The sequence below is a fragment of the Pelmatolapia mariae genome, linkage group LG12 (genome assembly GCF_036321145.2).
Source record: "Pelmatolapia mariae isolate MD_Pm_ZW linkage group LG12, Pm_UMD_F_2, whole genome shotgun sequence".
Classification (NCBI taxonomy): Eukaryota; Metazoa; Chordata; class Actinopteri; order Cichliformes; family Cichlidae; genus Pelmatolapia; species Pelmatolapia mariae.
The window spans coordinates 29,216,583-29,228,585 of NC_086237.1; the positions used below are offsets into that span (position 1 = coordinate 29,216,583).

Here is a 12,003-nt window from a genome sequence, read left to right on the forward strand (position 1 = left end):
CGCATCAGCTGAGAGACACACACCCACCTTTGGTCCCGCCCCTCCGGCTGCATGATACAAACGCCCCCTTTTGGCACTCATCCAGTGCACTCCCCCGGGAAAAACCTACAGAGGTATTATATGCTGGACAGTTCCTCGGATGGATGGATGGACGGATGGATGGATGGTAAATGTCAGCTTAATCTTCATAATCATAACGCATATGAAACAAAGGACACGTGATTTATTTTTGGCAATGCAACATACTCAACACTGACACATCTTTCCCCGTATATATATATGTTACATATATAAGAAGCTGCCCTGTAGCCTGATGATGTAGAACAAAAGGATCATTCATTTGCGGGTTTGTCTCTGTCTGCTTCTTTTTGCTCTGTTTTGGTATCCACCAGTGTCTGAATCAAATATCTGATTCTCCAGCTTTTCCTTCTCTATGATCTCCAGCCAGTCACTATTTTTGTCTGTCTGCAATGGGATGCAGTGTATTGGATTGTGAGGAAACAGAGCAGTGAGCTGTAAATCAAAAGCAGTAATGTTTATTGTGGAAAATGTGCCTAGAACAAAATAGAACCACAGATTTTAGATAAGAGTCATCTAAAATAAAACATACAGCTAAAATAATTGCCCTGGGCTACATCTTTTCACTTTTGTAATTTACAGACATACAGCAGGACTTGGGGCACCTTGGTGACGTGGCCCTGGGTTCAAATCCGGGCTGGGGTCTTGCTGTGTGGGACTTTTTTCTTCCCATGTTTGTTTGAGTTCTCTGACTTTCTCCCAAAGTCCAAACACAGCTTCCTGAGAACTAGCTCATTCATTTATGTCCTCTGTAATGGACATTTGTTTTTGGCCTATGTCTTTTGAATTATTTGAGTAACCTTAATAAGTCCTCATCTACTAAATAGAAGACATTCCTGGCTTTCTGTTGATATCTCATGCATTTGGGTGGCCTCTTTGAGCTCCAAAGAGGCAGGAAATCACACACACACACACACACACACACACACACACACACACACACACACACACACACACACACACACACACACACACGCACACACGCACGCACGCACACACACACACACACACACACAAGTTCAATGGGAAGATTCTTTTTTTCCTTCTCAGGAGGACAGGGTTAGGTTAAGTGGTGTCTCTAAATGTAAATGTGAGTGTGAATGGATGTCTGTCTCTGTGTGTTGGTGACTTGTCCAGGGTGTACCCTACCTCTTGCCATATGCCAGATGGGATAGGCACCAGCCCCCCTGCAATACTGAATTGGATAAGAGGAAGAAGATGGACGAAGAGCAAGATTTCATGAAAAATAACAATAACACTAACCCAGTGAGACCAACTAGTAGCACTTTTATACCCTATCTATCTCACGTGAATACCTTAAGTTGTTTCTTTTGCCTCGTACTCTACCCAGGAGAGGTGAAAATTGCTAATGTATATTAGACATAAAATAGTTTTACTGAAACCACAGCAGTAGAGTTTGTGATTAAGATATTTTTCCTGATCGGTAGGATGGCCAGTCGTCCTGTGCTTCCTCGTTTTCTGCAAACTGTCGATGGAGGATAATGCTAAAAAATATTAACTAAACTTCATATAGAATCCAAAAACAATTCATTAATGCTGGTCATTCATGAACTAACAAATATCCAGTATAAGGTAATAAATCCCCAGATTTCTGTTACATCCTGAAGACTTATTAGTATAATATTATCAGAATAATAGAATGAATTTGTCTGAAATTCATTTCATTTGCTTTTTATGTGTGGAGTTAAAAAAAAGAACATCCCTTTGTTTGGTTTTGACAAACTCCACCAGCAGTCTGCATGTGCATGTATATGAATTTCATCTTAATTTTCTTAGTTTAGAAGTCTCACCGATGAGCTGTTTTTCTGTATTTTCTCATAATGGTCAAAAACATTATGTTTTCTTGCTCATGCTTCTCCTTAAAGGTACAGATGTTTAGAAAAAGAGCCCCAGTGCTTCCTCTAGAGGATTGGAGGCACAAATCATACAGAGAGAATTCAAAACTCCAAAGAGTGGCCACTCTGTGTACCTGAAAGCAATTTGATTTTTTCAGACTTGTTGTGGCAGGTGAAGCTCCACTAAATAAATTCACCATATCCTTATTACGACTAGTTGCGTCTTTGTCTTAAATGCCTGCTGTGACCGACAAATAGGCAATAAGTTAATTTAATCAACAACTGCAAGCCTACCACACCACGTGTAGATGTGTGTACAGGTAGTAAATAATTAAGTAAGTATCTAAAGTAATTATCTAGTGAATTTAAGACACTTAGGTTAGTTAGCATTATGGATACTTATAGTGTTGGCCTTTGATGTCATATGCTCACTTACCAATCTTACTCATGCAGGATAGTAGAATTTTACCTTGAAATGTCAAATCTCTAAAGAAAAACATCCCTGTTCTCTTATATTTGCTTCATTTTCCATGAGGGGGCAGTAGTGTTTACTTTTTCACTTGCCCTCAATCTCGCAGCTGCAATACAGCTGCAAGCTGAGCGCATCATTGCTTTCAACTGAGGCATGTTCTTCCTTTGGCCACCACGAGGCGCTAATGTTTACTTAACTTAATTTTATGCATTTTATTTCTCTGCTGTCTCCCTTTACTTTTCCTTCGTTATACCGGTCACCTGACTCAAAAGAAGGCATTAATGTCAAACCCCAGAAAAAATAAAGACATTTTAATATCTTTGCAAACAAGAGGTAATAGTGAGATACAAATGAACTTCCTTAGATTACTATTAACACATTAAAATGTAACTTTTAGCACTTTAATGCTGCATTTTTAGGTTGTTTAAGAAGAAGAAGATTTAATGATATAGATTTCTTTTTCCAGTCCACATTAGATTTTTAGAAGTCGAAATAGGAATTATATGCAGGGGTTTTTTTTGTCTGCTAATGTTGGGTTATGGTGCAATGATTAGCACATTAAAAAGGTCGTGGGTTTGAATCCACCAGACCAACTGGAGTCAAACCAGAGTCCAGAATGGGTGAACCAAGTAAGTAGAGGGCTTCCTAAAATGATAGGGGATAAAAGAAAAATGAAAGAAATTGTCTCTTGTCCATCCAATTGGTGACCACACTTCCGCTGTCCTTGTGGTCACTTCAGCTCACTCTGGGAAACTCCTGCTGGAGATGAAGAGAGTTATACTTGGGCTTCGCTTTTGAACAGCAGCTGTTTTACAGCTTCACAGCTGATCTGAGCATAAAAGAACAGCTTAGTGAAACAGGGAGGGAAAGCTGTGTTACTTTTCTGCTGTTTTGTGACAGCTTAGTGAATGAAAGCATGAGAGTGTATGTATACAGAGACTTTAACTGGATATTCAAGTTTTATGATCAGACTTTCTTTGAGGGGGCCCTCAGCAGGTGGATGCCTCCCACCTCACAGTGTGTAAGTGACAGTTTTCCTGCTCTGTTGCATCATAATATGCAGTTAGAGAGAGACAGAGCGCAGGAAAGGAACAGCATGATAGAGAAAGCACCAGAACAGAGTAGAGGCAGTGAGATAGAGCAACTCTGTTCCCGTCAAGCTTCTCGCAGCTGTTCAACGTCACAACTGACTCCTGACAGACAGCCACAACTGAAGGACGAAAATAACCCTCAAGGAGAGGGCACCTACCAACACTCAACATCAGGGGTCAGGGGATTTCTGCCAGTGTAAAGCAAAAAATGTGACAATAAATTTTAAAAGCTGAAGAGATCTCACAGATGACAACCAGCTTCAGTTGTGTTACTTTTGCACAAAGATGGTTTTATTGACAAGCCTGCCCACTGAAGATTTTTAATTTCTCACTTAACTAAAGAGACAAAACACCAACCAACCCGTCTTCTGCATCTGTTGGTACAGTTCAAGAGGTGCTCGGCTATTTTAGTAACTTGGGTGAGGAATGTACAGTCACTGAAGAACACAGGCACAGATTGGAGATCCTACACTAAGTCTTCTCTCATCCACTCAGACCATCATCCATTCACCAGAGTCTCAGAATCCGGCGCACCTACAATGGAGACCGTGGCAATATTTGACTCACCTGGGAAGGGGAGAGGGTTAAAGGCAACAAAGGAGTTTTGGGCGGGGGATGTAATTTTTTCTGAGGCCAGTATTGCAGCTGTTGTCTTTGACAGGTAAGGTGAGGATGTAAGTTGTGGGTGTGGATGGTCATTGATAGGGGATGGCTTCAAATGCAGTTTTTATGGGATATTTGAACATGTGAATAATGGATTTTCTGGCCTTTTGTTAGTCTGTAATTAGAAATTAACCACAGCATGTTGTGTTTTTATATTTTGGAAAGCTATACTGCTGATTTTTACTTAGTTTAATGGAATAAAAGCAGTTTCCTTAGAGTATGCTGCCTTGCCACTTGTAGCGACTCAGCCTTAGCAAGCAAACCCTAATAACATTAACTATGTGGAGGAATCTGAAGAAAAGTCCACATTTACACAATATCTTGTTCGTCAGAGGTTTCTGCTTCTGTATCATAGACTTAATAACAAAACAGATTTTTGCTTTATTACCCATCATTAGCCTACATTATAATTTCAAAATATTAAATTGTAATGTTTCTAAAAGTCTCTAAACAAGAATTTATGTGCACAATACTTTTAAAAATGACTACCTTTATATCAGTCCTTCTCTATCTCAGGAGTGCAGATTATCCTAGTATTAATCTCCATACAAGCAATCATTATGAGTTTTATAACAGTAACACTTGTACTAGTGTTTTTAGTACTTCTTCAACTCACTGATGAAAGCTGTGAACACTGATTATTTATTATTGGTGCAATTTTAGTTAAACATGAAAGGGTGAACTATCAAAACACGTGCAAGTGCCACTCTTTAAATGATAACTGAGTGTCGTATGCATGTGCTATAGATTTTAGATTATGACGCCTCTCCTTGTTTTCTTTCTTCTCTTCCTCTGCAGTCTAGCAGAGCGTATTTGCCACAGCTGTTTCCGAAGACAAGAGAAGCTGCAGCGGTGTGGCCAGTGTAAATTTGCACATTATTGTGACCGAACCTGCCAGCGTGCAGGCTGGGCAGAGCACAAGCTAGAATGCAGCGCCATCAAAGCTTATGGCAAAGTACCAAATGAGAACATCCGGTAAGTGGAAGGAAAGGGAAATAAGTGCTATAAAAAAGACTGGTTAGTCTTTATTACTTACTATAGGACAACAAATGTGTAATTCAAATAGGCACTTGTATGCTATAAAGCAGTAAATGTTAGTACACTTCAAAAGTAATTTAAAGATAATGTGGATCTGACTTTACACGTCCATTTCTCCATTGCTCATTCGTGTGGTCAGTCTGGTGGCCCGCATTATGTGGCGCCTCGACAAGGAGGGGAGCGCGGTGTCTGACATGCAGCTGACCACGCTGGACGAGCTGGAGGACCACATTGCCGACATGCCAGAGGACGACTTGAAGGAGCTGAAAGTGGACATTCACAACTTCCTGGACTACTGGCCCCATAACAGCAAACAGCACACAATTGATGATATCTCACACATATTTGGAGTGGTGCGTTCAAATGACTAAAACATATATTTGTTTTTTTTTTTTAAAGTAAAGTCTTTAGTAGGAAAACCTGATTCATAAATAAGACAGTTTACCTGAGACAACACTGTTTCTGCACTTAATGCCTTGATTCACAGCTGGCATGCAGCCTTAAATATTTACAGTTGTTTTATTTACCTGTAGCAGTCTTATATGGACAACACGTGTGCATGTTCACATCAAAGATTGCTTGTTTTTCCAGATCAACTGTAACGGCTTCAGTGTGAGTGACCAGAGAGGTCTCCAGGCAGTAGGAGTTGGTCTTTTCCCCAACTTGTGTCTAGTGAACCATGACTGCTGGCCCAACTGCACCGTAATCCTCAACCACGGCAAGTAAGTTAACAAAAAATACTCTTCATGACAACTCATTGTTATCTACAGCTCCAAATTCTTCAAAATTGATTAAAAAGTGAATAATGCTTAACAATTTCAGAGCTTCTGTGCACGTTTATGTGCTGTTACGTGTGAATGTGTGTGTGTTGGGTGTCACTTGGTGTAAAACTGCTTCCTGTTTGTCTTTCAGTCAATCGGCTGTGAATACTATGTTTCACTCTCAACAGAGGTGCGTTGCCTCATCCTGAGCCTTTGAAGTTTCATTTATTATTAGAGCACCCTTTAGACTCTGTCATTAAACAATTAAATCATTACACTTAACAATCTGTTGTAATTTTTTTTTTTTTTTTATCAGCGAGCAGTGTTCTGTGGTGAGCACTGCATGTTTGATGTGACTCGAATATCACATCAATACATGTTCACATGTGCTACTTGAATGCTCTAACCCTTTAATTGTCTTGTATAGTGTAACAAAAGGCTGATAACTTTTTCTTATCTTCATATTTCTTCGCCCTTAAAAACCTTTGTCGTGTCCACACAAAGTGTTATTCGAATGCAGCTGATGTGTCACTTTGTGCGTCTGTCCGTCACACCAACACAGATTGCCGTGTGTGGGTGTAGTAGTAGCTTCTACCTTTTATACCACATTTCTCCCTATTGTTTCACCTTTAACTCAGCATAGCACCAAAGTAAAATAAGACAAAAAGAGCATTTTCATATAAATACAACCTTTTTGTTAGATTAAACCAATTATTACTGTTTTGCATGTTATGCAAGGAGACTAAAATTTAAACTAACTTTACAACAAATTAAAGAAAACGAACCAGATATACGTGAAATGTTTTGCCACTTAAGTGCTGTGTGAAATAAAGCGACACTCACTAATATCTCACTCAGTTGAAGGATTAGTCCTTCAACTGGACTGAAAGCCACGCTGTGGAACAGGATTTCACCATCAATCACAAACTCTGAATGAAAGACAGCACACATGAAAGGAAAAGCTTTCTGCATGTGTTTCCACATCTCTGCTCGTGTTTGACTGTGATTCTCATCCCCAGGATCGAGCTGCGTGCTTTGGGTAAGATTGCAGAAGGCGAGGAGCTGACAGTCGCCTATGTGGACTTCTTGAATTTGTCAGAGGAGCGACAGAGGCTGCTGAAAACACAATATTTCTTTGACTGCACGTGTGAGCAGTGCAAGAACCGAATCAAAGATGACATGAAGATTGGGGGAAGGGAAGAGGACGGAGTCAAGGTTAGTGTTAGCTTGTCTCCAGTTTAACTTCGCAAGGCAAAAGGACCAAACACCACCCACTGCATTTAGAACTGATAAGAACAGGCGAGAAACATGAGAAGCAGTGACACAGAGACTATTTTAAGCAAAGATAAGTCTCAAGTGGATTCAGTCTTCTGTGCATTCAAACCTGCTTTTGAGAAACAGCTATTATAAGAAATAACCAATTTTAACTTGATTTGCTGATTAATTTCAATTACTACTTACTTTCTTTTCTGTTTTATTTTTTAATAAAGTTTATATCCAGCTTTCAGTGCCAAATACACATAAATGTTTGTCACATCACTGAAAGTCTCAGAAGTGAGAGACACTGCTAGATGTAATCTGAATCTATGTACTCCTGTTGTTACACTAATGTGCTCTGTATGCTTTTATAGACTATACACGGGTGTGTCACAAGTTATAAATAACTTACCAGTAGCTATCAGCACAAAAAAATGTTTAAGGAGTTTCTGTGTTCAACAGGATAAGTCTGAAAAACTGACCACATCTATTTTGAAGCGCCAGATTGGCTGCCTAATAATAATAATGTGGAAACTTAATTAAAATTGTAACAAAGTAAATCTTGTTTGTTGTAATCAAACATCCTGTGTGTGTCACCAGCAGGTCAAAGGTCCTTTTAGGGATAAAAATAACCAGACTTTCTGCTTTATAATTCTAGAAAGTCTTACCTGCAGTAAATAACTCTGAAACATTTTTTTTCCCGCACATTTCTTTGTCACTTTTTAATACTTGACTTTTAAAAATCTGTCCAATGTTTTAGCCTTCAGAGGAACAAGTGAAAGAAGCAACAGATTATTGCTTTCAGATGCTAGAGAAGATGGAGAAGGCTCGATTAAATGGTGACTACCATGAGGTATTGTATCAAATCACTTAAACGAACAAATAAAATAAATGGGGTTTTTTGATACTGTGTAATCTTTCTTATTGCGGTTCGTCTCTTCAGGTTGTGAAAATCTGCAGGGAGTGCATTGAGAAGACAGAGCCAGTTCTGGCAGACACTCACATCTACCTGTTGAGGATGTGGAGCACAATGAGCGAGGTTCAAGCTTACCTGCAGTACTTTTATGATGCTGCAGATTACGCCCGCAAGATGGTGGAGGGATACATGTAAGTGTGAAAATACAGAGGATTTTCCTGTTATACCCGTGAACAGAATTTATCTAATGTTGATAGAAAGAACAGGTTTTCAGCTTGAAAAGGTTAAAAACACAACACAAATCGAGTCTCATCCCTCTAACAGGAAGCTGTACCACCCGAACAACGCTGCTCTTGGCATGGCTGCCATGAGAGCAGGAGTGACCCACTGGCAGGCTGGGCAGATTGAGGTTGCACATGGGATGATCTGCAAGGCCTACGCCATTCTCATGGTTACCCATGGCCCAACACATCCCATCACTAAGGACCTGGATGTAAGCATCACCTTAAAATTATTCAAATTAGGTCTCCTTAAACTTTTTAATAGAAATAAAATTTACCTGGCCCACAATGTAAAAGGAGTTTGACTTTTAACATTGATGCAGCCCAAATGAGCTGACTCCAAACAGTTTATTATACGGTAATGATTAAACTAACCTAAGGATATTAGCTCTCCTCAGCCTCATGGTGTTTGAAAGTGACTGGCAATATTTTAACTTATGGTGGCTGTTAATTTTAATGGTCCATTTACCAGCTAAAAAACCCAAGAGACCCGCCAGTACACACCTGAGAGAGTACTGAACTTTTTATATTCAAATACCACAAAAAGTTACCATAAATTACGCTTTTAATTGACCACTTCACAAGCTCGCATTTTTTCCTTCTCCATATATACTCTAGCTAATTCCTGTTGGACACTGAGTGCTGATGTTTCTGTTCTGATTTCTTCACAGGCGATGCGCATTCAGACAGAGATGGAGCTGAGGATGTTCAAGCAGAATGAGTATGTTTATCACAGTATGAGAGAGGCAGCTCTGAAGAACAAACCCATGACCATGATGCACGAGCCTAAGTCTGTGGAGGAGGGAATCAAAAATCTCTTCCACCGGAGGAAGTGATCACATGACAGCAATCAGGAGAGCCACACCCTGTTGTTGATGTTAGCCTAGCCATTTAGTCACATGACCATTTTCTGTATCACTTGGTTTTTCAGGGAAATATGTCTTTTCATTAAAAAAGATGTCTTGACCTTGTGAGTTTGCTTTGAAGATGCAAAATCCAACCACAGGATTGAATTATAAAGTAACAAGCACTGTTATCTCTGCCCTCATAAAACTTAAAAAAACCCCAAAAAAACAAAAATAAAACAGGCTTAAGTTAGTGCACCTGTACATCAAATAGACCCGCATCCTTTGGTGTTTGCTGTGACACTACATAAGGTCATAAGATACAGTACAAGAAATGCAATGACAGTATGTCGTACTTTAACCCAGTGTAAAGTTTTACATTACCAGAAGATGTTGCTAGCTTAACTGATCTTTGACTGCACAGATAAAGATGCACACTGATGTTTTGATAGTTTTATTTTATAAATTTTTTTTAAAAAAAATCTAACTATCTTGCAGATCCTGGGCTAGTCACCAACATAAGCTAGATGCTAAATTTGATATAAGGGCTTTAACTAAGTTCCTGTCTGTAAGCTGTAAATATTTACAGTGCAGCTTCAAAATGCCTCGAAGTCTCCTAAATCTCCATTTTTGACAAAGCCAGACATTCTAGTGTTGTGCCAGCATTCAGCTAGATTCAAGCAAGGTCTTTGAGTATCCCGTGTTACATTCATCAAGGTATTTGTTAACACTAGGACTCACTAGGAAGTAGACATCGTCAATGAAAGCATCTTTTATACTTAACTCTTCACAGCCTCCACATTTTGCAGGAAAGTCTGACAAAGTTTCAAAAATGTCACAGTCGCATCAACTTTAACCTTTGCCCCAACAAATTAGAAATACACTTCAAGTCCATGTACTGCAAGCCTCATATATTACATGAGGCGTGGAAATTATGAGAAATACTGCATTATCAATTAAATGAAATACGTTTTCTGCACAGGATACATCCTTTAAGCACATTTTGTAAAGGTTTAAACTAATTTTTGACTGTTCCTGTCAATTTCAGGTTATTATGTTATTTTCTTTTCCTTTGATTTTTCCACTTCACCTCTTGGTATTATGTATTCCCCACACTTTGTTTACCTTTTTCAACTGGGAACCTAGTACTGTCACTATGTTACTGCTTATATTTGTTTAAATAAAGTTTAAAAAAAAAAATACAAGCAAGCAAAATTTCTGAAACCAAAGCCCCCAAATTAACTAGTTGAGAGTATGCATACACATACAAGTCAAACCATGAGACAGTTGCTTTTTTTCACCCTCCTTTTATTATCAGGTATAGAAAGTTAGATGCGTTTGCTTGTCCTCTTGTGTACAATGTTCCCAAGAGTCAGTGTCTACAAGAAAAGAACAAAATGCACTAAATACCAGCTAGTTAATCAGCAAGGACGACTTTAAAAAAAAGAAAGTCAGAAAAACTACTTACTGAAATCAGTGTGTTTGCATCCACCAGTTCCGTGACTGACACGATGTTCTTCAGGGTGGTCTTCAGCTTATTGCCTTCACGCTGAACCACCCCCTTCAACAAGCATGATAAATGAAGATAAGGCTCAATGATCAACTATAACATTTTATACAGACCAAATGTGTTATAAGTGTTTTAATTGTCATAATTGGGTTTCCTGTAGATTTAAGTTAAGTATCTTGGCTTACCTTGACTTTCTCTCCAGTGGGCGACAGTAGTTCAGCCTCCTTTCCGATAGTGAAATTGCTGACAATGGCATGTGAGCCAGTTGTGACTGTCACTTTGAAGGTGTCACCATTCTCCTCGATCTCAGAGATGCTCTTAAGATCTTTGATTTGCTGAATGATCTCATCAGACAAACCTACGGCAGAAAGCAAAAAGTTAGGAAACCATTGGTCAGATAAATTGTTATTTCAGTTCATTCAGTGCAGGAAGCTTATTAGTTTTGCACAACTCTTACCAACAGCCTTCATGAAAGGCTCAAAGTTCTCCTGAGACTCAAGCTGGTATTTTCCAGAGAAAGACATGGTGGCCGGCAGTGAAGGTAAAGAAAGAGGTGAGTATCTGCCTCTTTTATATCCTCAAGCTACAGCGGATCAATCTTTAACCTCAGGTGCCTGAAATTACCGTAAGGAAAGTCCCTACTTCACTACTTCCAGCTGTGCTCGCAAAAAATGGGCGGGCAGAGAGATAAAAGGGGCGCAGAGTGACTAGAGTGGAGTTAGGTAACACTCACTGAAAAAAGAGCAAATATGAAAGGTAAAAGGGCATTTTGATGCATAGCAATGTGTGAAAGGAGCTTCAAGTCATGCACACCAACATATGATGACAATGCACGTGACTAATCCCTGTCAGGTTCGTTGGGATTTTTTTTTTCTATTTTTCACTCAGTGTCTATTTCACCAGTTCTCTTAAAATAGATCCATTTCTACATGACCTTTTCTACATGACGTCCATCCACTTTGCATTTTAGTACCCCATCTCTAAGTGAAAAGAATAATAAAAAATGGGACGTATAAGAAGGCGAGGTTTTAGAAACAGGGAATTCTTCTGAGAACTAAAATCTTAGTTTGCTCACAGTAAGGGGAATTTTGGGGGCATCAAGTCCCTTTTTTGGTCTTTAAAAAGGTTTACAGATTCCTAACTAAAACATAATAACCTCTTTGATATATTATATATTTATATTATAGATTTTAGACCTATAACCATAATTAAGTTAGTGTTTTCCTGAACTGCAA

The 12,003-nt window shown here is 39.1% G+C and overlaps 2 protein-coding genes across 3 annotated transcripts; one reads left to right on the top strand and one right to left on the bottom strand.

Annotated features, from left to right (window-relative positions):
* Nucleotides 1-4,015: 4,015 nt before the first annotated feature.
* smyd1b (SET and MYND domain containing 1b) lies at nt 4,016-9,295 on the top strand. 2 transcript variants are annotated; one of them, XM_063490226.1, is made up of 10 exons: nt 4,016-4,158; nt 4,959-5,135; nt 5,338-5,551; nt 5,790-5,920; nt 6,111-6,149; nt 6,979-7,174; nt 7,977-8,069; nt 8,160-8,323; nt 8,457-8,625; nt 9,085-9,295. In XM_063490226.1, the coding sequence occupies exons 1-10, from the start codon at nt 4,037-4,039 to the stop codon at nt 9,247-9,249; spliced, it is 1,470 nt and encodes a 489-aa protein (XP_063346296.1). In that variant the 5' UTR covers nt 4,016-4,036; the 3' UTR covers nt 9,250-9,295. The 2 variants fall into 2 exon arrangements, with proteins under 2 accessions (XP_063346296.1, XP_063346295.1); XM_063490225.1 differs by having other exon boundaries at nt 4,037-4,158; nt 6,979-7,168.
* A 1,291-nt stretch (nt 9,296-10,586) lies between these two features.
* Nucleotides 10,587-11,292, bottom strand: LOC134639243 (fatty acid-binding protein, liver-type-like). The gene is made up of 4 exons (XM_063490356.1): nt 11,226-11,292; nt 10,954-11,126; nt 10,727-10,819; nt 10,587-10,637 (listed from the first exon to the last, which is right to left on the bottom strand). Exons 1-4 carry the CDS (start codon nt 11,290-11,292, stop codon nt 10,587-10,589), a joined length of 384 nt encoding a protein of 127 aa, XP_063346426.1.
* Nucleotides 11,293-12,003: the final 711 nt, after the last annotated feature.

Coding starts and splice junctions, on each gene's coding strand:
- smyd1b (XM_063490226.1), top strand. CDS start 4,037: ATGGAGACCGTGGCAATATTTGACTCACCTGGGAAGGGGAGAGGGTTA. Junction 5,136..5,337: donor GTACCAAATGAGAACATCCG/GTAAGTGGAAGG, acceptor TCGTGTGGTCAG/TCTGGTGGCCCGCATTATGT. Junction 8,626..9,084: donor CCATCACTAAGGACCTGGAT/GTAAGCATCACC, acceptor ATTTCTTCACAG/GCGATGCGCATTCAGACAGA.
- LOC134639243 (XM_063490356.1), bottom strand. CDS start 11,292: ATGTCTTTCTCTGGAAAATACCAGCTTGAGTCTCAGGAGAACTTTGAG. Junction 11,127..11,225: donor GCCTTTCATGAAGGCTGTTG/GTAAGAGTTGTG, acceptor TTTCTGCCGTAG/GTTTGTCTGATGAGATCATT. Junction 10,820..10,953: donor CCACTGGAGAGAAAGTCAAG/GTAAGCCAAGAT, acceptor TGCTTGTTGAAG/GGGGTGGTTCAGCGTGAAGG.